This window comes from Cinclus cinclus, chromosome 8 (genome assembly GCF_963662255.1).
Source record: "Cinclus cinclus chromosome 8, bCinCin1.1, whole genome shotgun sequence".
In the NCBI taxonomy this organism is placed as follows: domain Eukaryota; kingdom Metazoa; phylum Chordata; class Aves; order Passeriformes; family Cinclidae; genus Cinclus; species Cinclus cinclus.
Window position 1 is genome coordinate 19451344 of NC_085053.1, and position 23054 is coordinate 19474397.

The following is a 23054-nucleotide window of genomic DNA, read 5'->3' on the forward strand; positions in this document are numbered from 1 at the left end:
AGAACATATTTGTAATTACAGAAAATATTCACAGTATTGCATCTGGTACTGAAGAACTAACATGTACAGGTCCCATGGGTCTCAGTTACTGACATCATGTGAACTGTTGCACCCTGCTATAGGTAAAATATCAATAGGTCTCTCACTTTGATGATATTAGAACTGCTGCTGTCACTGCAAATGTAAAAAGGCTATTTTTTAAGTGAGTTCTGTGCTTTGAGAGTCTTTGCTCTCCTTTGTGGTCATAATAAGTTTGGCTAATGTGAGGTTTTTTTCCTAAAATTATCTCGGCAGCCATTTTCACTCTCAACATTTTAATCCTCTCTTAAGCATATAATTCAGTTTTTTTATCATTCCTTGCTTCCATGATACTTTTGTGTGATATATTGGTCTGCATTCATTCACATTTGTTATTTATAAGTTGAAATTCTCAGATATTCTGAGTCTTTTTGGATTTGTCTGCACTGTATTGCATTTACTTGCTGTTTCTTCAAATACTGGAAAAGTGAATGCTATTTAGGGCAGTGAGGTGAGTTGTCTCCAGTGGGGATAACTGAATAGGTTTTTCAGTACATAATGGTATGCAAATAATAAACCTCTGCCTCTCATGGGAATAGACTAATATCTGCACAAGCTGTCTGTGGCCTTAATAGGTTTGAAGGCATCAGAATAGACCCTGTGCTGCTGAAGCAAAGTATGTGATGTATAAATACTTCAGGTGTGTTTTAGGGCTAAAGCAGTGCTGTGGAGTTACAGTGAATTTAGGATGTGGTCTACACAGCTTAGTGTGTGTGTCAGTGTATGCCAGCAATACAATGCAGCTGATGCACAAGCAGTAGGTTTTAATAATAATCACCATTAATAAAACAGATGATGCTTAAAACTTGCTAATTCATTATGTTGCAAGAGTGTCTTCAAGCACAATACAAGGTGAGGCTGCAAAACTCAATAAAATTAGAAGTAAGCTGCTCCATTTGTCTGTTTTTATGTTTATGATGTTTTATATGTAAAAGTACATTTTAAAAATTTTTCTTCTTTTTAGTTTATTTTTATTACAGGTTTTAGACCAATTCAGGAAACAGATGCTGCATTTTAAAAAGCTTTGATTTAGTGAGGCTTTCTGTGCAAGAGAATGCATCCTTCCTAAAACTTCATTTTACTTAAATTAACTTGTATTTCCACTGAGGATGGCTTATATTAAGCACAAAGGGAGGCTTAGCAGTTTAGACTTCCATCAAATAAACTGCAGAACTAAAAAGAGAAGATGGCAAGTCTCACATACTTGTACTTGAAAGAATTGTGTTCTCTCTCATGGGAACTCGAGATTAGAGAAATTATAAAGGCTTTGCATAAAAACAGGGAGTTAGAATTAATTTTTGCTTAAGCGGGGAAGTGTCAAAAGCCTATTATGGTAATTTTTCAATTTTGTCTTAACTGTTCACACATTTTAAAATAGTTGTACAACTGAGTGGAGGCATAATTGATGTGTTGTGGTTTCTTTTTCCTTTCCTTGGGCCATCATAAAGCACAGCTTAGGTGCACTTAGGCATGGAAGGAGTAGGTGTGCTAATTAAGGAGATGAAAATTTTCATATCATAGTGAGAAAATTTACCTAATGGATTGGAATAGTACTCTAAGAATGGTTCCCCTATTCTTAATTACATCCAAGTACCAGATATCAATATTACATGAAGACAATTAAGCCACAAAAACCTTAGTAAGAAAGCACAATTCCTAGCAGTAGAACTATGGGGTTGTAGAGACTTATCATATTTATTATTATTATTATTATTATTATTATTATTATTATTATTATTATTATTGTTGTTGTTGTTGTGAACAGTAGCATTATAAGTCTACAGTTAAAAGAAATTACTTTATTTGTTGTCTTTTAATGTATAGTAAAAGATGAAGATATCATGGAATGAAGAACTACTGCTATTTTTATTTTTTAATCTTTCTTAAATTAAAAAAATATAAACCTTGTCTGTATCAGAACAACTGATAAACTGCTGTGGTGTAGTAATTCAAAATTTATGGTTGACCTAGAATAAATTTTAGGACTTCCTTAGGTAACAGAAGACTTATTTGTCAAATCCTTTTAACAGGAAGTTCAATCTCTTTTTCTTTTGTTGAATACAGTATTAATAGCAGTAATCCCATTCCAGAGATGCTTTCATTTTGGTGATCAGTTTTGCTGTTCCATAGAAGGAGTCTTTGGTGGACCAGACTTTGCATTTGGAATGAGATTTATTGCCAGATATAAAGTAAGCTATGCTCCTTAGTGGTCATTGATTAGTAAGACACTGGTTTTTATATGCAGAGAAAGGGCTCCTTTCCTTGCTTGCAGCTGATTTTTCTGCAGAAGCCTGCTTGTTCTATGAAAATGCTGCCTTTGGCATCTCCAGATTTCTGCTGATTAATGCCCAACTTGTTGAGATTTTTCCTGGCTTTGTCTGCAGTAGAAACTGGTGAAAGGACAGAGATTTGCAGTATTGCAGGAGTGAGGCACATTCTGCTCCAGCACTTTTCTGGTGCTGCTGAATGGCTTCTGTCAAAATCCACTTCCAGTGTCTCTTCACATGAACCTTAGAAGCTCTGACTGTTCCTTAGCCCTTCTCTCCCCAAAACTGTATTTGGGAATTACCTGACTAAAAGTGAAGTGCTGTGCACGCAGTTTTGGTGAGATGAGGCCTGGACAAGAGGATCAGCAGCCACTGTGGCTGTTAAATGAGATCTCTGGTTTCTGATGGGTTGTATTTGTGTCCCTGGAATAATGGCAGGAATGAGACAGCCAAGTGTGAGCATGGGTGTGTGTTGGGGAGAGGAGAGGAGAGGAGAGGAGAGGAGAGGAGAGGAGAGGAGAGGAGAGGAGAGGAGAGGAGAGGAGAGGAGAGGAGAGGAGAGGAGAGGAGAGGAGAGGAGAGGAGAGGAGAGGAGAGGAGAGGAGAGGAGAGGATGCTGTAAGATCTTTAGGCAAAGGAGAATGTATTTCATAGTCTTTATTCTTATTTTATTGCTTAATGTTGCACAGTATTGGTGTGTGTATAAGCACGTGTATAATTTGAGTGTGAGACTAAATTTTTGACCCGGTTTGTGTTGCCTGTCACTAAATATATGCAGGATTGGGACTTTCCTATATAAAGCAGGTTACTGAAGTTGTCTAAGATGCAAGATTTAATTCCATTTTCTGGTGTCTGTTCAGTGTTGTGTTACATTTTCATTTCTCACGTAACCTTGTACAGTGCTTATTAGTCATTACTTTTTTATTGTTTACACATGAAAACTTCCCTGATAGACAGTGTTTATTTAAATGGTATTCCAGTGAGTAGTAAAATTAGCAGTAGTAGTTTTGTTAGATTTTTTCTTCTGTATACTGTATTTCTTCTGAGCTTATGCAGCATAAAACGTAGCTGTTACCAATAAGCTCACATTGATAAGGAAAAAATATAAATGTTATCAATCTTGATGTATTTTGTAGTGCTGTGACAGCAAATACCTTTCTGAACACTTTTCCTCAGGGGAAGGCACTGTTAGCTCCAAATATATTTGCACATTTATCCCACTTAACCATGTAATCCTGGGTGTTATTGGTGATTTTTTTGTGTTAAGTTAATTATGTTTTGTTTACTCTTCAGTAGCATGCTGTGAGGAGTACAGAAATGTAACTCACGAGCTGTTGACAGGACTGATGAATGGCCACAGACAGAGATATTGGCAGGCTGCTCTCTAGTGCTCTGTCTAGAATTGTTTTCCTAAATAATTCAGAGGGTTGAAATTTGATGAAATCATTTCCATTTGAAGAATGAATGGAAGGGGTAAATGAATGAAGACTCTGGTGATGGAGCAGTTGTGTTCATACTGTTGGACAGCATCCTGCATGGTCCTGTGCAAATTCTTTGCATGGGGTTGTGATTCAGCCTTGTGCAAGTGATTCCTTCTGTAGTGATGGCGTTCCTGTGAATTAGCCAGTGATTTCGTTCTTTCCAGGAGTGCTTAACACGCAAGCCCATCTACAAATACATGCCTGACAAATGGGTGATGAGTGGTGCTTAGAGGAGCCTGAATGACAGCAGAACAATAGAGCAGTAACCTGTGGTTAGTGTAGATGGAGGCAGGAAAGGTGCAGCTGGTTTGCCCCTTGATAAAAACAAGTGTGGTTTCATCCTGTTTTTAAGACCCTTTTGGAAGCTGATGTTTCTGTACAGGTTACATGTGGTGCAACCTGTTGTCTGAGGATGTTCAGAGGGTGTGTCCTCAGCTACCCTCCTTCATTCTTCCAGGAAGATGCTCTTTGTGAGCCCCACAAAATATTTGACTGATGACCTGTGTCATGCAAATGTCACATGGGAACAGTGATTATTTATGATACCATAAATCTGCTATTCTTTTTTAATGACTACAAAAACTCTGTGCAGGAATGGATCTCTGGGACTCTTTGTCCTTTGATGTACTGAGTGTAACAGAAATGGCTTTTTTGTGTAGGTGTAATTATGTGCAGCCACTAAATAAGTGCCTATATGATTGCTGTGCCCATGTTTTATGATTTGATTTCTTTAGCAGCTAGGGTACCTGAAAATATTGGGTTGATATTTCAGAACATGTCTTTCTCCTTTTTTCTCTTTTCCTGATCCCATACGAGAATACATACAACATAAACTTGGGTAAGAACACTTGTTTGGCTTATGAGTACAAAACTACTGAATACAGAATCACTTTTAATAGCTGGGTGGTGGTGGGGAACAAACCAGGCTGTCATTAGCTGGTTTCTCACTGAAAATGAAAATGTATTGCAGTAGAAGTACAGCCATGTTTATCTTGCTCTTATAAGTGTGAAGGCATTTTTTGCCTCCATTCATTTTGTCATGCCTGCCTCCTCAGTGTAATGCTGTTTCAAGTCGTGCAAGCTGCAGCTAGAAAATGTGGAGCTTTACTGCACATGCATATAATGCAGCACAGAGCTTAGGGCAAGAGAGAACATTTTAAATTATAGCTGTAGAGATTTGAGAAATGGACATTAAAAACTATATATAGGAATGTATATATGTGTGTAAGGAGTACTTATTTGGATTTCAAATGTAACTGTTGAAGTATTTGATTAGATCTTGTACTCAGTGTGGCATACTTGGTATGAGCACTAATGCAGTCTAATGTCTGCTGTTAATACAGCCTGTCACCTGGCAGTAAATGAATAAATACTTACTGGACGTGCAGAAAAAATGTGTGATTGGAACCATCACTACTATTTTGAAAGAAACAGCATAATAATTTATTTACACCATGGTTTCTCTACATAAACAGAAAAAAACTTTGCTTGAATTTGAGTGATCAAAATTACACTTCATAGTGGAAGTTTCAAGCATACAATTAATTTTACAAAATTAGGAATAAAACCTTAGAAAAATTGATTTGAAAGCATTTGAGTGGACTTACCTTGTGGTTCAGAGAGATGCTAAGGCAAATCCAAGTCAGAGTTCCTAGGAGGAAGTAGGAGTGCTGTGTTCCTCAGAAAGGCTGGGCTGGATGAGGCTGGTACATGGAAAAATGATCCCAGATGAAACAGGTGGGAGCCCATGAGTGCATGTGCCCCTGTGTGGGGACCTTGGCTCTGCAGAGTTGAGAGGTTGGCTCTGGTCTGATCCCACTGGCAGTGCAATGCTGCATTTGTGTGAACAAGACCTGTACAGTAGAAGACTGGGATAATGTTTTCCCAGGGGAAGGTGAACAGTGCATGCTCATGGAAAAAATAGTGCCCTGTGAATAGCTTGGCCCTATTTACACCACTGTATTTTTGTGAATACAAAATATTCTTGTCCCTCTAGCTGCCTTCACCTCCTTCCTTCTCTGCTGCCTCTGTCTGCTTAACCCAGAGTTTCAGTAGCCTTGAGTTGTTTTTATATCTGATGATTTTTAAAGAATTCTCTCTGCTGAGGTCTGCCTCACCAGCGTGTTTTTGTCATTTTCTGACTCACTCCATTGTAAGGAGCTCAAGGAGTTGTAGCTTTCCATTTGTGGCATGACACTGAGCACTAAATTCTTGCCTTTAGTCTTGCTTTTGCTAATAATCCTCCTCTTGTTTAAATTAATTAAATATAAACGTATTAAAAAAGAAGCATACTTCTCTAAGTAGCAATGACTGAGTTTTGAATAACAAGTCTAGTTAATTAAGCTGCTCATCTGGTATTTTTGCATGCTGCAGTTGGCATGAACCTTTGTGTTTGCAAATGTAATTCGTATATTTGCTGTTGGCTGAGGTGCCCTTTGTGGAAAATCATAATCATGGCTTCATATACGGGTACGAATTTGATTAAAATATGAAGAACAATTTGCTTAGCATTCCTTAAATAGAGGCAGTTGCACTTTTTTTTTTTCTAAATACAACCTAATCTGACTTTTCTCATCTCTTCTCTAAAGCATTTGTGAATTCCAATATGTGGCTCAGTGTCAGCAGAGCAGGTGAGAGCTCAGCCCTGTGCCAGGCTGGTGAGGACAGGTGGGAATGGTCTCTGTGTGTTCCCTGTGTGTTCTTTCTGGGTGTAGCAAATCACACACTTGTGTTTGGAGTGCCCCTAGTGCAATCCCTGTTGTGTTTGCTGGGTGGGCATCACTCACCTGAGCTGGCTTGTCTGGTAATTCAACTGCCCAGGTGCTGGCAAGGAACCTTTGATTAGAAGTTGTATATTATGTATTGTATCACAGGTTGGAAGATGATTGAATAATTGTTCATCCACTAAAAGCACTTTACAGTGCTGTGAAATGCTAAGTGATAACTATGACAGTAGGCAATAATAAGTAGAAGCTAATTTTAAAAAAATCTTATAGATTATGAATTTTAGAAGGAAATGAAAAAGTAAAGCTGTCATAACAGTATTGTTCCTATTACAATGATTATACAAAGTAAATATTAATATGCAGTTATTGGTATTGATGTTAATTTAGTTTAGTTGCTGTTTTTTTCCTGCACCCTTTCTGAGTTTTTGTTGTTGATGAATGAACTTTCTTCATTATTTTATTAATACTGGAGATATCAGGAATCATGGCACTGTTGTTAATAAATACAAACTGGGAGATTAGACAAAAGTACTTGAAATTGTTTTGCAGATTAACAGGTACCGTTTGTGCTGGAGTTCTCTTATGACTTTAATCTTGCTGTGGGCACAGAAAGGATTAAACTATTACTTGATGGCTGGAGTTACTTGATTTCCCCTGCCCCCCTGTGAGGAGCCCAAAATCCAAACTGTAACTGACAAATTAGAAGCACTGACTTCCGCTGAAAGCTTTGAGGACATACTTTATGCTGTGATTTGCCTGTGATATATATAAATTCATTCTGAAAATAAACTTTGTTGTGTGCTTTGTCATAAGAATTGAAAGGATTGCACAGTTTGAAATTCTAAATTGCAAGTAAACCTGAGCTGTTGGAGTGCCTCTAGGAAATACATAGTGTGCTCTTGGCACAGTGCACTGTGTAGCAGAATTTAGCTTTTCCAAGGAATTTCCTTCAGTTGGAGATCAGTTTTCTGAGATGAGAAGCAGGTGGATTGTTCTAGTTTTGGATTTGAGGTTTACCTTGAATTTCAAAGACCTGTTTTGGACATGGATCTTTTTTTCACATTTCTATACTGGTCTTTACAACAGAGCCTCATATAAAATTTGGTACCTAGAGGAACAAGAAAGAAAACCTTTGGTATGCAGTGGAAGAAAAAGAAACATTCATTTAAACGGAGAATGACCAGGAAGAACTTTGGAAATTCACCCCCCAAAATACATGGAATTCACGGCACTGAGTGCAAGCACTGCACAAACAAGTGTGTTTCACTTCCCTGCCAGTGCTTGCTGGCCCCCAGGACTAGGGGAGGTGGAGAAGCCCAAGAGGATGTGCATGCACAGCCTCTCTCCTGGCTGTAGCTTCTGCTATCTTGCATGTTTTATACCACGTGTGCTGCAATAAATAGGTCAGAACTGGGTCTAGGACACTCAGCACTGAAACTGCAGTGAGAATTAAGCAGGGATTAATTTGAAATCCAATAGCTGCCACTTTAATGGACTCTCTGGCACACAGCACTTCTGATGTGTTATTTTTGTGCAGTTGCACAGGGAGATTTTGCACTCCTGGTACAAGCACACACCATCTGCTTCAGGCTGGGGAGAATATCCCCTGCAACAAGGATGATGTGCACATTAATTTCTAAGCTTTTGCACCCTTTCTTAAAGCCCTCCTCTCCTGGAGGAGATTGGAGAAATTGTGTATTCCTGTTTCATTTGGGAATTACTTAATTCCTGTCTGTTTGCCCCGCTTTCTGTGCTGCCACTATTCATATGTGAATTGTGAGTCTAACCCAAAGCTTACTGTACCAATATTTTTGGGCTCATTGAGAAGACTAAAGGCAGAGTTCTGTTGGAAGACTGTTGGATGTTATAATCCGACAGTCTTCTGGTGTGGAAAACACATTTATCCTTATAGATAAGTTTTAGACAGTGTTGTCCGTGTGAAATGTTAATATGTCATGCTTTAAATCTTATTTCTGTTGTGATGTAATATTTTAAAATTAAACCATTCTTCTTCTAATTACCATTCCAGCTTTTCAGAATTATTTTTTTTCATAAAGCTCATTTTAATTGGAGTAACATGGATTGCATGTTTTATGAAACACCTTCATTGAAAGTCTTGGACACTTTCCATTCAGATCCCTACAGACCCATCCAGTTTGAAAATATACTGTTTTATCCTCTGCTTAATTACAGTACTTGGAGCAACTCTCTGTTAACTGATTTTAAGTTCCACAGGATAATGAGTCTACCAGAACTAGAGAACATACAGCAAAAAACTGTTCACAGGAGGCAGCTTGCTGTTGCTTAGCTACCTGTATTTTAATTTGGAGTCTCCTGCAATTCCATAATGAGTGGTCCTTAAGCTGCTAAATGTATTTGTTCATGACAGATTGTACCATTCTGAACGTGCATTTCACCTGTGTTACTGCTGTTATTGTAGGAATAAAGAGTGTGTTTGTAATACATTGCTTTGTGCTGTAAATCACAATACCCAAATATGTCAGTTACAGAAGCAGTTCTTAGGTGGGTGCTACAATGAAATTCAGAATAATTTCAGCAAAAAGAGTGTTGCCTCTGCTCCTCCAGAGCAGTGCCAAATATGAACAAGTTATGTGTAATTTATAGGTAGTGCAACTAGTCTGTAGTACACATTCTCATATCAATTTGGAACATAATAGTGATAGATAATAAATTGCACATCAATATACTGTGACACTTACCACGGGTTTGGTCCATTTAGCATTTTCTTGCATGTGAGAAAATGCCTGATGTGTAAAAATTATCTGAATCTCTCAGAAATTTGCTGAAGTAAGACTCTGGACTAGGCAATAATCATAGTAGTCATAGGAGAACTACTGACTTTTATTTTTAATTTTTTTTTTTTAATCTGTGAAAAACTTTACTTACACTAATGCTTTCTGATCAATCCTGAAACTTATATAAAGAGATAGTTTATCTAGGCTTGTGGCCACAGAACTGGTATAAGCGTAGAAAGAAATTCTGACTTTTCTAAACCTTTTGCCAGTATGTGGATCTAAAAAGGATTTTCATTTGCCATTAAAGTGAATTCTTTCTCACTATGATAGTCTTTCCCATTAGGAGAAATCTCTGTGACTCTTCCCCTTCTGCCTACACGAAATAGCCACAGCAGCTTCTGCAGCAGCATGGGTGAGGCACTGGTGTGTTTCTGGGAGGGATCCCATCCCTCCTTGGCTTGGCCAGCTCTGGCTGTGGCTGCTTGGGGCTGTGGTTTATGCCTTCTGTGTTGTATCTGTTAGGATTTTAGAAAGATGAACTTGTTAGTTTGACAACTAATTATGTTTTTAATTTAGTGGTGAACTCTCTTGGGAATCTATGAGCAAGTTAATTTAAACAAAATTAGGTATTTCAGCTCTTGCAGGTATACTTAGTAGGTTTAAGTGTGAATCTGTGTAATCTCATTTTAGATATTCATAAGGTTTTGATGTCCTCATGGAAAATACTGGCCTATTTCAGTATGATTTCGTGCTCAATTAACCATTTAGAGATATTGACTTACAGATATTCAACAGAGTTGCATATTTTTGCCCTTTTATTGTGGTTTAATATTTATATCTAGATTGCAGTTTCTGGGTCTGTAAATCTTACTGGGATAATTTATTTTTAAGATTACTGAGTATGTAGCTCTTGTACAGCCTCATATAATTTTTATCATGCCTTCGTGGTTTTAATCCTTTACATTTTAATATTGCATCCCATGACTTTAAACTGACTATATATATATATGTATGTCCTTGATTTCCCAGTGCAGGGCCACTGCTGCACTGGCCTCTGTTCCCTTGCACAATTCCATGGAGACTTCAGTACAAGACATGACAAAATGTAAAACCATACTCATAGATCACCTTATAAATATTTATTCATATAAATTCTTTAAAGAAATTAAATTACGTGTTCTATACAAAATAGGAAGGAGAGGCTTTTAGTGTCACTGGCTGCAAATTGAAGTCATTTGTCTTGAAGGGTCAGGTGCCACTTTGTGGTAAGATACTTGTCTGCGATCCAAGAAGGGAAAGATTGATAGTACAAAGAGATTGATGGAACAGGCACTGCAATATGCATACGAAGTTACAGGTTAATTAGGAAGATTTAAACAAGAAAGTCCCTTTGTGTGGAGAAGTGTCATGTGCTGTTACTCTCAGAAGTGAGGTGTGCTGGCAGCCTTTTGAACAGGCAGAGTTGATTTTCAGAGATGTTTATGTGGAGATGTGCAGTTGTGAATATCAGCGAGGTGGCAGATCACCAACAGCACTCGCTGCAGCTGACGAGTGCTGCTCAGGGAATTCAGTGCTTTGCATACAGAGACACCTGCTCTGTTCACATCTTTGGTTTTGTTGTGGTTGATGTAATTTATAATGCTGCTTTTGTGATTCCTGTATCAGAGTAAATCATTAATATTTCAGACCGCCGAGTTCTTTGGGTGTCTCAGGTGATGTGACTATTTGTTCTACTTTTTAATTGCTAGCACAGTACTTAGAGAAAAATCCTAAAGCTAAGAGTGTGTGGTTTATAATGTGGGAGCTGAGCAATCAACAGACGTTGTTTTTTGTTGACAGGAAAGCTGTTTTGAAAGAACAGACACTGCAAACTGTTCCTTCTTGCATTAAAGTTCACCAGCCTCCCTGGTACATTTAGCAGAGAACAACAAGCTTCTCTGTGTGGATTGATGCTGAAATTAAAACAGCAGCATCTTTTATCAGAGTTATTCACTTCGCAGAAAGAGAATTTTAAATTTGACTTAAATGCAACAAAACCAAAATGGTCTGTGCCCCTTGTGTCTCATTCTGCACAAGGACAAAATGGTGCAAATCTTTCAGCAAGGCAGGAATAAAAATCTCAGCAAGCGCTTCAGTATTTATTATCGTAATAGTAAATCATCCTTGTCTAGCTAGAAGATCTGTAAAACCTACCTGCTGAGGGCAAGAGCAGGCACAGGCCCGAGGGACTGGGTTATACTTCTAAATACTATAATTCTGGTATTTTTGTCATGACAGTCTTAACTAAAATTTTGCATTCATACGGTCACCTTATTTTTAGCCCCAGAGACAGATCTTGGGGTACATTGCAGTTCTTATCTTCTGCAATCCATTTCTCTATTCTCTGACTGTGGAGTATCTGATTTTTTGATTTAATAAGGGGAGGAAGAAGACAGGCAAGTTTTATCTTGTCTAGCTGCTACATGTGAGACAGAAAAGGCCTTCAACTGCAGTGTATGATGTTTTACTGAAGATGAAAAAATTGTTGAAGAGGGACAGAATTTTGAATTGCAGTATATATTTCTCCATTAGGGAAAGGCAGTTAGACTCAGTGAGGCCCCTGGGAAATGTGATTGACATTGAAAACAATCCTATTTTGTTATATGATATTGCTGTAATGATGAGTCTTCACTTGTTGTGTGGTCAGATACCCGTTTATTCTCATAATTCTGGGTACAAAAGCAGCTGTAGAATACAGGTAGTGGAAAAACAATACTTTCTTTTCTCTTTCACGTTTTCACTTGTAGGAGCTATTTTTCATACATAGAGAATTCTTCTCTTGTATTAAAATGAGACCAAATATAAGAAAATCTGTCCAAACAAATGATTTGGAACGTGTCACATGATACCAGTACACACAGGCAAAGTGGTGTCTCAGGCACAGTTCCAGTGGTCTTTTTGTGGTACTTACCCTCCCTGCTTGAGTGGCAACTTGCCTGCCATTAGCTCCCCATCACATCACAAAGATGCTTCTACTTCATGAAGAAATACAGCTTACTGGTATTTTGTTCAATTGCAAAGATTATCTTTCTGCACTTGATAAACACAATGCACTGCTTATTGTGAGAGCTAAGCACAATTTTTTTTTCTCTTTTTGTTTTTTCTTTTTTTCCAGAAACCAAAACAAAAGGATTGGCATCCTCCTGGAGGATTTATTTTAGGACTCTGGGCATTGATCATCATGGTTTTCTTCAAAACATATGGAATCAAGCACATGAAACATGTCTTCTGAACTGGAGCAAACAAGACACATTGGCTGCTACTTTGGGTTCTTGGGTATCACCTGTGTTGTCTGCATGTGGATTATGGTTGTGTTGAAACACTGTGTTTGCATCTCCCCTTTAAAGGTTCTTTTGAAGCCATCTCTTCTGCCCCTTTTTCTGGAAAGATTCTAACAAATGGTTTTAATGTTACTGTTACTTCACTTTGTCTTGATTTAAACATATTTTAATGGGTTTCTGAGCAATTTTTCTTTCTGGTTAAAGTTTAAAAAGGGCAGGACCTAAACCCAGTAAAAGGATTTCTGTGATTGCTTCTGGATTGTAAATGGGCAAATTCTTTCCACTGTACTTTGAAGTACATCTTAGAAGAAGTCACCTATTACTAAAGAACTGGACATTGTGGAGAATGTTATTTAAGATGTCATTTTCTCAATAAAAATTTGACCCACTTTGCAGACTTTGGCATGGCATATTGGAAGCTTTCTTCACAAAAATAAAAATACTCTGGAATATATTGATTTCTTTTTTCTTATTATTTTTTCTTCCCTGTCAAATGCAACCCTTCGATCAGTCCTTTCACCTTAGGCAGTTTTGATTCTAGAATTCTATGAGTTGGTGAAAGTGAAAAGAAAATTATGGCCTTGCTGAATCTACTTAAAAAGGTGGCCAAAAACATGAAAGGACTTGACCACATCCATTAGAAACCCTTCACAGGTGTTGCATTTTCACTGCATACAATATGGATTTGGATGCCTTCAGAATTTTCAGTGCACTGGATTTTTGCACTGAAGAAAATCAACTCTGGAGTCAGGATGAAAAACACTATAAATTGTACCATTGCATTCTGTATTTTCTGAGCCCTTAGAAAATGTGCTTTGTTGCCTGTGTTTTATAAATTCTGGTTTGGCATATTGATTTGTTCTTCCTGGACATTTACTGATGAATGTATGCTAAAAGGGTTTTTTCTGTGTAATATAGTGATATTTGTAAAGAGAAGAGCAAATCTGTGCATGTGGAGAAGTTGTTGCCCTGTGCTTTTGGAACTTGTTTTCTACCTTAATCAAAATAAAGCTTACCTGATGCAGCCATGGTGTATGTACTAGACACACATCTCTAGAAGTTATTAGGAATTATTTATAATCACACATAATATCAGAGTCAGTGTATTTTTCTTAGGAAATGGTGCTGAGCATTTCCTATTGCGCATACAAATCTGAGTGCATAAACATTTTTGTTCTTTTTTCTTCTCTTCCAGTGTGATTGTGGCATCCCAGCCTCAGGTGAGAGGAGGTGAACTGTCAGCCTGGGAGGGCTGTGGAGAAGCCACTGAGGCTTCCAGAGAGTGGGGAAAACAGCAGTGTGGCACAGCTCAAGAGCTAAAGCCTTGGGGTTTTATCTCCAAAGATCTACTAGGCTTGGGAGACACTGAAGGCACAGAAGGATCCATTGTGGGAAGGTAAGCATTTGCCTGCTCCACCTCTTCATGGCACTTGGTGAAGAACTGGAATTGTTTTCAGTAGCAGGGGCTTAAGGCCCAGGAGTAGGGATTAAAACTAAAGCATTCCTGCTGTCCCTGTGGTTCTGTAAACTGATACTGTGGGGTAGGTAATACTGGATATGTCTTCCCACTGTGCTGATCAGAAGCTTTTATGTAACTGGTGCACAAATCCTTCCTGCCAACGACAGTGCAACTTATGGGAAAAAGAAACACTGTGGGATGGGTCTGAGTAGCATTCCTGGGGCTGGATGTCTGGACCTGTTCACAGTGTGTTAGTTTGGGGGTTGTTTTTTGGATATCCTTCAAAAGCAATGACTTCATATCTAAAATCTGATATAATGGGACTTTTCATAAAATCAGGAAGTCTTTCCCCCCCCGCCCCGAGCAATTTCTAATGCAACAGCAAGTAAAATCTGCTGTGCACAGACCATGTAGAAATGTGTAGACCCAGTATAGAAATTAATCCTACAGAATTCCGTAGAGAATTTGCTTAGCTTTCCTTTCCTAATCCAACTATTTTTCAATTATTATAAATACTTCAGTAAAATATTTATTTTATAGGCAAATTTTGCCACACTTTAAAAAGGGTATAAAGTGAAGTTGATAGAGCTTCATGCCTTGCTTCAGGTGCAGTTACACTTATTTGGACTTCTCAGGCCTCATTCAGTTTTTCTCTTTTTCAGCCATCTTTTGCAGGAAGTGATAGAAGAATCTGCAGAACTCAGCTGAATTTTCCCAGTAGCAGAAGATACCAATGATTCTGTCTTTTTAAAAGCTTATCTGCTTAGGGAAAAGGAGGCAATTAGGTGGGTTATTAAAATGCAATTTATGAATAGAGGCACTCAGTAAGTATGCATGTGAAGGTGATTAAATTGAAGTGAGAACAACAGTTTGACTGGAATGCAGCAAAGTGTGCTTCAGGCATTTTTAACAGTTTTGTATGCACAGAAGTGAGGGCTTGAGATGGATCATTCTGAGACACCATAAAGTTGCCTATGCAACACCTACGAGACAGTATTTCCTATGCTGTGATAGCTTTTATTCCTTGAACAGATACAGTCTGAAAGCAAGTACAGGAATGTCACAGAATTGTCTGTATATGTGTGTTGTATATTTATTTTTTATTTAAAGTTAGTAATCTTACCATTTTCCCAGGGAGGCCTTAAGCTCAGTTTGGAACGTGGGCTCTGGGAGCCAGCCATGTCACCCTCAGTCACAAACCATTTGTGTTCTGCAGGCCAAGTGTGCTTTGCAGTATAGATGCTTCCTCCAAGGTGCACAAATGATCTTTTTAATGAAACCCAGAAGACAAGCCAGATGGCAGTTTCTTGATGCTTCTTTGCATGGGAACTTTTTGAGCAGAATTGAATTACACCATTTTGTGACTCTGCTTGGATAGGTCTGTGAACCAAGCGTGCCCATGCCTGAAAAACTCAGTGTATTCCTGTCTGCACCCTGTACTGTGGAACTGCACTGACAGGTCTTGCAATGGGGTTTTAAGATATTGTTCACAACACTCACGGATGATAAAAATAGATGTTAGTAATTTCAGTTTTTCAGCTCTCTTTCAGGATCACATCTTAAAATGTATTTTTTTAATTAAATGAAGAAAAGGTAGGTCCCCAGTAGGGTTGCACTCACATCCAGGTGCTCACCTGTCCCCTGGAGTGCTTGTGACCAGGCCCAAAGACTGGCACAGTGTGTGACTAAGCTGTGCTTCTGTTACAGACTGAAAAGTGAGGTTCCTAATGAATGGAGAAAGAAACCTGAGCAGGGGGGACACAATCAGTGTTTCCTGGTCTATGCCAGCTGAGTGTTTTCATGTTTAATGACTGTTGCGATGAAATGATGTTCTCTTGGCACAGGCAAATACCAGAGACTGTTCACAGGTCTCTGTACAAATGTCAGTAGTGATGGTGTGTCTCTTCTGGAGAGTGGAGGGTTTTTTCCTTTTGGTTGGCTTTTCCTCCTGAAAGCTGGTATCTGTTATTGATTACAGCAAAGCAGATGTAATCTGGGTCTAATTCTCTTGCTGAGTGCCTGCACATTGAGCCCATTTCCATCTCTTGTTTCAGGAGCTGGGGATTTTTGCTCTCAGCTACCACATCCACAGAATGTACTGGAAGTAAATGGAACTTGTGGTCCAGTCTGCCTTCAGAGGAGCATCATTGTATGCTGGAGCAGGGCTGAGTAGCACTAAATCAATGATTTGCAAAGGGGCTAAGGCCAGGTTCAACTGTGACTTTATCCTGGGTGAAGAGGATTTGTGCAGTGATAAGGACAGGGAGGTATTGCACTGTACTCCTGTGAGAGGGACTGGAAGGACCAGCTGAGGCAGGGCAGAAGTCTGCAGCCCTGGCAAACCTGATACTGGCAGCATGTCAGTAAGGTGTTTTTTGATGTTAGAGAACTGCTGCTTTCTCTTCTCTGATGGATGCTTAGAAGGAAGGAATAAAAAGGAAGTTTCTGATCTGAAGGCTTCCCTAATTATCCATTCAGTATAGCTGAGGAAATGAGATGCTGCTAGTTTCTGGTAAATGTGAAGATTTCACCCAGTACTTTGCATTGTGAAGTCAATAACTTTTATGTGGTCAGGATTATTTGGACATGATGAAAATAGATGAAGTGGAAAGCAATCCACAAAGTGAGAATGGTGCATTTCAGAGAGTCTGTGGTATTTGGAGAGAAGACAACCTTTGTATATGGTACAGTGTGGGACAAGGGTTGGGACAGGAAAGCTCCGTGTCCTCATGTACAGATCTTCAGCTAAGTCTGCATTACAGAGCTCTGTGTGACCTGGTAGAATTTTATCATGCTTCCAGACTAATTCACCTTTGGATTGAGAAAAGTATAAAATATTTCACCCAAGAGTCTAATCTATCCATAAAGTTATAAACTGCAGAAAAAAAGCAGTTTATCTAATAAAAGTGTCTTCTCAACCACGTGAAGATCAAACTTGGGCTGGAGCTGACAGAGAGGAAAGTTTGGATTCAGTACCAATAGTTGTCCTGCAGAAGTCTCTTTTCAGTATTCCACAAATGAATCAAATGTGCCACAAAACCTCTTAACCATCACTTCAGCACTTCTGTACAACAATGACATAGTTTTTTGCATTTCTTCAGTGGTAAAAGGCAAATTTAAAAAATGGATAAAGTTTCTCATGGAAGATTATATTACTCTATTTCTGCTTTCCCTCTTTATTTTAAAAACAAACTTTTAAAAATAAAAAGCTTTCAGGAAATGTATCTTGAAAGTGTCTGTGTTTTGTAATGAAAGCTTGCATAGGCTGCATTACATACTCTGAAATCAGCATTTCTTAGAACTCATTTCACTTGCAAGTTCTTTAAGACCAAGTTACTTTTTCTGCCCTAATGAGGATTTCTGCCTGATTTAATGATTAAATTGATAGTGTTTAAGGTTTTCATTCAAGGATGTACATCTATTAATGTTTGATTGTTCCGTGTCTTCTTGCCCATGCAGATCATAGATTTAACTTTTTTTCCTTCCTTTCTTTTCAGGTCTGTGTGAGAATAGCACTGAAGCCTTGGCCAATACTGAGCCAGTTTGGCTGCTTTGGCCAACAGTCTTAATATGAGATGCAGATTGCATTGGCCTGAGTTATTTTGGTGACATTGTTTACAACAATCCATTTGAAAAAATCAAGCCCCACAAGAAGCAAACTGTTTGGACAATGTAGCAGGAAAGTTCAGCCTACGGGTTCCTCACCATGAAGTGGCATTTTTCACACTGCTGTTGACATGGCTTTGGTGACAGCTCAGCAGAGACCAGGACACCAGGCTGTGGTTTATTTGGGAGATTCGTGGCATGTCATACTAGTCAAACTGACTAATCTGAAATAGCAAATAGATTTCCTTTCTTCGTCTGACTTACTGGAATAATGCTCTTATATTAAATGTTTGACTAGACCCACTGGCTCTGCATGAAGTAGGCTCTGTCCTTTATACCCAGCTCCAATATAATGGTACTTATTTCCTTTTCCAAATGCTCTAATATTTACCATCAAAGAGCCTCACTAGACATTAAATTATGTTTGATTTTCATTAAATTACTATTTCTGTACTAGTTTTCCTGTCCAGGTTAAGTTTGTAGCTGAGAATATTATGGCTTAAATTGTGATGATTTTAGGGTCCCCTTACCTCCCTTGGTCTTTATAATGCATATGGAATGGCAAAAATGGGGTCATCAGCGTATCATTGCAATGTATGTTTGTATTTTGTGCAGTTCTTTTATACACCCTTCTCTAGAGTAGTCCCTATATTTATAATTCTTTTTTTATCTATAGAAGGCTTTCTGCACTTTCTGTTGTTGCTGGTTTCTTTAATCTGCTCCTTCTCTGTGGCATCATTTGCAGTGGAGGGATGAGGAAGAGCTTTTCAGTGTTTCATGTAATGCACGTCTATACATGTACAGCCACAGTAAAAAAATAATAATGGTGTCATGGGAATGTTTCTCCAGCACAAATGGGCAGTCCCACTGAATATCAGTAACCACTTTCAATTTTGGCCTTGGGTGCAGCAGGGATGAAATGGGGAAGCATATCCTCATAGGCTACAAATCTGTTCACTTCTTTTGCCTTTGTGTTAAAATATGAACCTAACCTAAGATCTTGCCTTAAACAAAGCCACACCAAATGGTTCCCTTCAGAATTCCCTTTGTTTTGCTGTTAACAGACTCCCACCATGCTGTATGTTGGATCATAATGGACTCCAATTGACCTGACAGCCAAAGTCAGCAAAGTCCTAAAACTTTATACCTTGCTAAATATTGATTGCTCCATTCATCTCCCCTGTACTTCAGGAAGCAGCTAGTGTCCTAAAAGCTACTCATGTTATCTTCACACCTGTCTGGGCTATGTAAAGAAACTGGCAAATTTAAATAGCACTAGGGATGTCCTAAAGAAGACAAACCTATTCTCAGAAATGAAATTTTTAAGATAACTTTCTATTCTGCTAAAAAGGGTCCAGTCTTGCTCTCCATCTGTGCTGGATGCTTTGGCATTGCTTTCAGTAAGGGAAGAATGCAGTTCCTGTGTTAGGTCTCGTGGTGGGCCTGGTACATGGAGAGTATGGCAAGGCTGGAACTGGGCTTTAGTGTACAAGGTGATGTTCACTGGGTATATATTTTCGTAATTTTTATCTATATTTATTTAAATACAGTCTAGCTCTTGTGTCCTGCATCTAGAAATGGCTTATGGTAGATACCAAGGGAATAGCACAGAAAAACATTGTGATATTTTTGCTGTAGATTTCTGCTTGTACCCTTAAGATGATGCTGTATCCTCTTAGCCTTATTTTCCTATGTTCAGATAGGTTCCACAGGGTGAGGGTCTTTTTTTTTTTTTTCTGTGTTGACTGTAACTTCTTTGGAAGTCTTTTGCAAACCTAGTTGTGGAATTCCAAGCAGGTCCATCACTTGGATCTCTTTGTCCCCTTGTTTCAAAGAACCCTGAAGAACTCTAAATAGACTTACAAGGCAGTTTTTTGCTTAAAAAAGCTGCTTTGCATCTTAGCCAATCTATCTTCTTTATGACTCCTGATTTTGTTCTTACAGGTTTCCATCTGATTGTCTGGATTGCTGGGGTTGTCTGTAGTTTTCCCATCTGTTCTGTTTTCCTGACAACTCCTGGGCAAAGCACTCTGTAGCAGACAGAGACACTGTTGTCATCTCTGTGCAGCCTCTCTGGTGTGGCCTGGCCTTCAGTGCCAGGCAGGACAAAGGGATGTGTCCCTTTCTCCTGGCAGTGCTGTGCTGCTCTCCACTGGCACCCCTGGAGGGGACTCAGCACCGAGGGGATGCTGCTTCAGGGCCTGGTTCCACATCTGCCTTGGCCATGGAATCTGTTCCACACCTGGCCCAGGTGAAATCACCAGCTTTGCTTCTGCTGTGATACTGAATCTCCATCCACATGGTGGTCAAAGGGCATCATTTGACATTTCATGTTTTGGTGTAATTTTCAGTGTGTGAAAAAGCAGTCTAGTGGTTTTAGGGGTATCTAACATAAACAGTACCGTTTGACAGTCATTTTATAAGAGTCCTTGAATTTTATATTTTTCTGCTCTAGCACAGAGAAATTTCACACCACCTTAGACATTTGCCCTTTCATATTTCCTACGCTTTTTTAAAAGAAGTATTTCCTAGGTTTTTATTAAACAACATTGTCCTTAATTTATTTTCTTTCTTCTTACAGAATCATATGCTTTTTATATGCAAGGTTTGTCTTTGCAGCAGGCAGCTGGAAATTCATAGTGATCAATATAAACTAGTGGTCTAGGGAAAACAGAAGTATTGGGACCTATAAGGTTTCTGTACTTCTGTTTTGCAGTACCTTTTGCTAACTTACAAGTACTCTTTGACTTATTTTTTTAATCCCTAAATTGTGTTTTTAAATTGAATTAGAAATTGTCTCTTTACATCAGATAAAATAATTAACTTTCATTACAGATATGATTTATCAGCATTTTTTGAAGAGTTTTTGTGGCACCTGTGATCAACTTACAGAATGCTGCAAAGAAATCTATGCAAGACAGCCAGTGCTATTGAGCCAGGACATTCCTCTCTGTCAGCTCCAGCCTGAGTTTGAGTTCATATTCCAGGGGAATAAAGCTAGACACCACAAGGCATATTTTATTCCTTACTGATTAGATTCCCCTCACCCCATCCCCCAATACTTTTCCAGCTATTTTTATCTTACTGTTTCCTTGCAACCTTAGATGTATTTTGGGTAAAAATCACTTAACTTCCTTTGAAGTTTGCCTGGAAAATACAGTAGGACAAGTCCCAGGTAAGCAGCTCCAGAAGGATTGTTTTAGTTTACTGCCCTGTATGAATGTACATGGCAGCACCACCGTGTGTTCTGCTGGATCCAGCCAGGGCTGCCCGTGAGCAGACCTGAACTCTCCCAAATCTTGTTCCAAGGCTGTAACCTGGTCTTAGTTTCTTAACCTCCCTTTCCTCAGTTTCCTTACGAAGAATAAAGTGTTAACTTTCTGAGGTCTTTAGCACTTTGGGTGGAAGGTTTCTCCACATGCATCATGGTTTTTCTTTGTACCATGTTGCTGTCACCATTGAGTAACAGAACACAAATCAGCTGTGGTACTTTTTTGTTCTTAGTTGCAGAGATGTTTTCTTTATAGTTCTCAATTCCAGTTGCACACATCACAGCATAAGAGCTACAGTTCTTCAAGATAAAAAATACCTCCTCTGACAAAGGCAAGTGTAAAAGCTTAAAGGTATGCAAGGAGTTCAGAACTAAACTAACACAGATCTTGAAATCGCTGATGTCTGTAAACACTGTTTTGCAACAGCTCTTAATATGTGAAATGATGTGCTGCAGATCATGAATTGATCAAATTATAGTGAAGAGTGTGAAATGACACATAAAGCAGAGAATGGCAGCAATGCTAGTCTGTGCTACTTATCCCTAGGCTGACAGCATTTGCTGTCATAAGTCTGTTTGGTTTATAACTAGGCCATAAAACCTTATATCAGGCTGAAATGCAGCAGAATTCTCTAGTTCAAAAATTGGCATTTACAGAGAAATACATCACTTTGTTAATTAAAATTGCAGTGCTTCAACAGTTATTTACATTTCTTGTGCACTCTTACAACTTGTGCTTTTTGGACTCAATTTATGTTCCATGTAGATCTGTGTGATCTATTTAAAACTTGCTGTCTCCTTGGCTTCATCAAATTCCTTTTAATATATACAGGTGTGACTTAGAAAATACTCCTTCATAATTTTTGTAATTAGATGGGGAACCTTGGTGAAGCTTCACAGGAAGTTGATGAGACTAAAGTGAGTTTGGGTTTGTTTTGTTTAAAATATGTATATGAGGGTAGCAAGAACACACAGTTATTAACAGCAACTGAACAAGGAATGAGTTCCTTGTATGAACTTGGATGAATTACATGCTTAGCTGCATACTACATGCTTAACTACATGCTTGGATTGAACTGCAATGCTTAGCTGGGCTCTGTTAGGAGATGTAGTGTCCTCACAGTTTATTCCATGTTTCTTCATATTCTTAATGCTTCCCCATATCTACTTTACACTGAGTAGTCTTGCAGACAGGGAACAAGACTGTGGAACACAATGGGGTCTTGCAAGTCTCTGCGTTTCTACAGAATACTAAAAGTAGACCAGTGAACTGTATCTTTAAATGATCTGATTTTAACAGGAACATAGCTGAACATGCAGCATATACATCTTGGAGCCCTTGACTGATGGAAAAACTGAGAGCTCTAGTTTAAAATGACAAGATCTTTTTATTATTGTACCAGTAATAAAACAGGGACGGTAGCATCAGAGGACCTGCTGTGATCTGTACCATGTCTTGCAGTCACATTAGAAATTATCTGTAAATCAGTTTGACAGATTTCATCAACTGGAGCAATATATGCTGGATACATACCCAAGTTCACATGTTGAAGGGGATGTTCAAACTGCCATTTGTTCAAAATCCATTCTGTTTTTCATAGAATGCAGTGAAATCGAGTGGAAGAATTAAAACACCACCAGTGAAAGAAAGAGAGTTTCACACCAGCTGACAAGAGAAAGGTAACGTGCACTTGGCATTCAGTTTGTAAGCTGAGTGCTGTGTACCAGGAAGAACACCAGAATAAAGCTTTTAAGGCAAAATACACTATAGATTCTTATTTTTGATAGTGGGCAGAGCTGCAGCAGGACAGTGGCTCTCGGAGACTTGACTTCAGGTCCAGGCAGTGTTAGAGAGGTGACACCAGTTTGCCCCTGCCAGGACAGTTCACTTCGTCCCCAGAGAATCAGGGTATCTGTGGGGCAGCTGCAGCTATTGCTATCCAGTTTTGGAAAGAGGAAGACCATGGGTTATAAGGGGGTTTAAGTGTTTGGTTCCAGTTCTGTGTCTCGCCTCTGAGGTTCAGCTTCTTGGATTTAGGTGTTTAAAGGTAGTATCTTTGTTCTAGCTTTTGTACTTGCCTAATGAGAGA

The 23054-nt window shown here is 38.8% G+C and overlaps 1 protein-coding gene across 1 annotated transcript in view; it reads left to right on the forward strand.

Moving 5' to 3' along the window:
- Positions 1 to 13321, forward strand: part of PIGK (phosphatidylinositol glycan anchor biosynthesis class K) — a 66169-nt gene extending 52848 nt beyond the window's left edge. The window contains 1 exon segment of the mRNA XM_062497933.1: positions 12463 to 13321. Coding sequence (XP_062353917.1) covers positions 12463 to 12579 — 117 coding nt within the window. The 3' untranslated portion in view covers positions 12580 to 13321.
- Positions 13322 to 23054: the final 9733 nt, after the last annotated feature.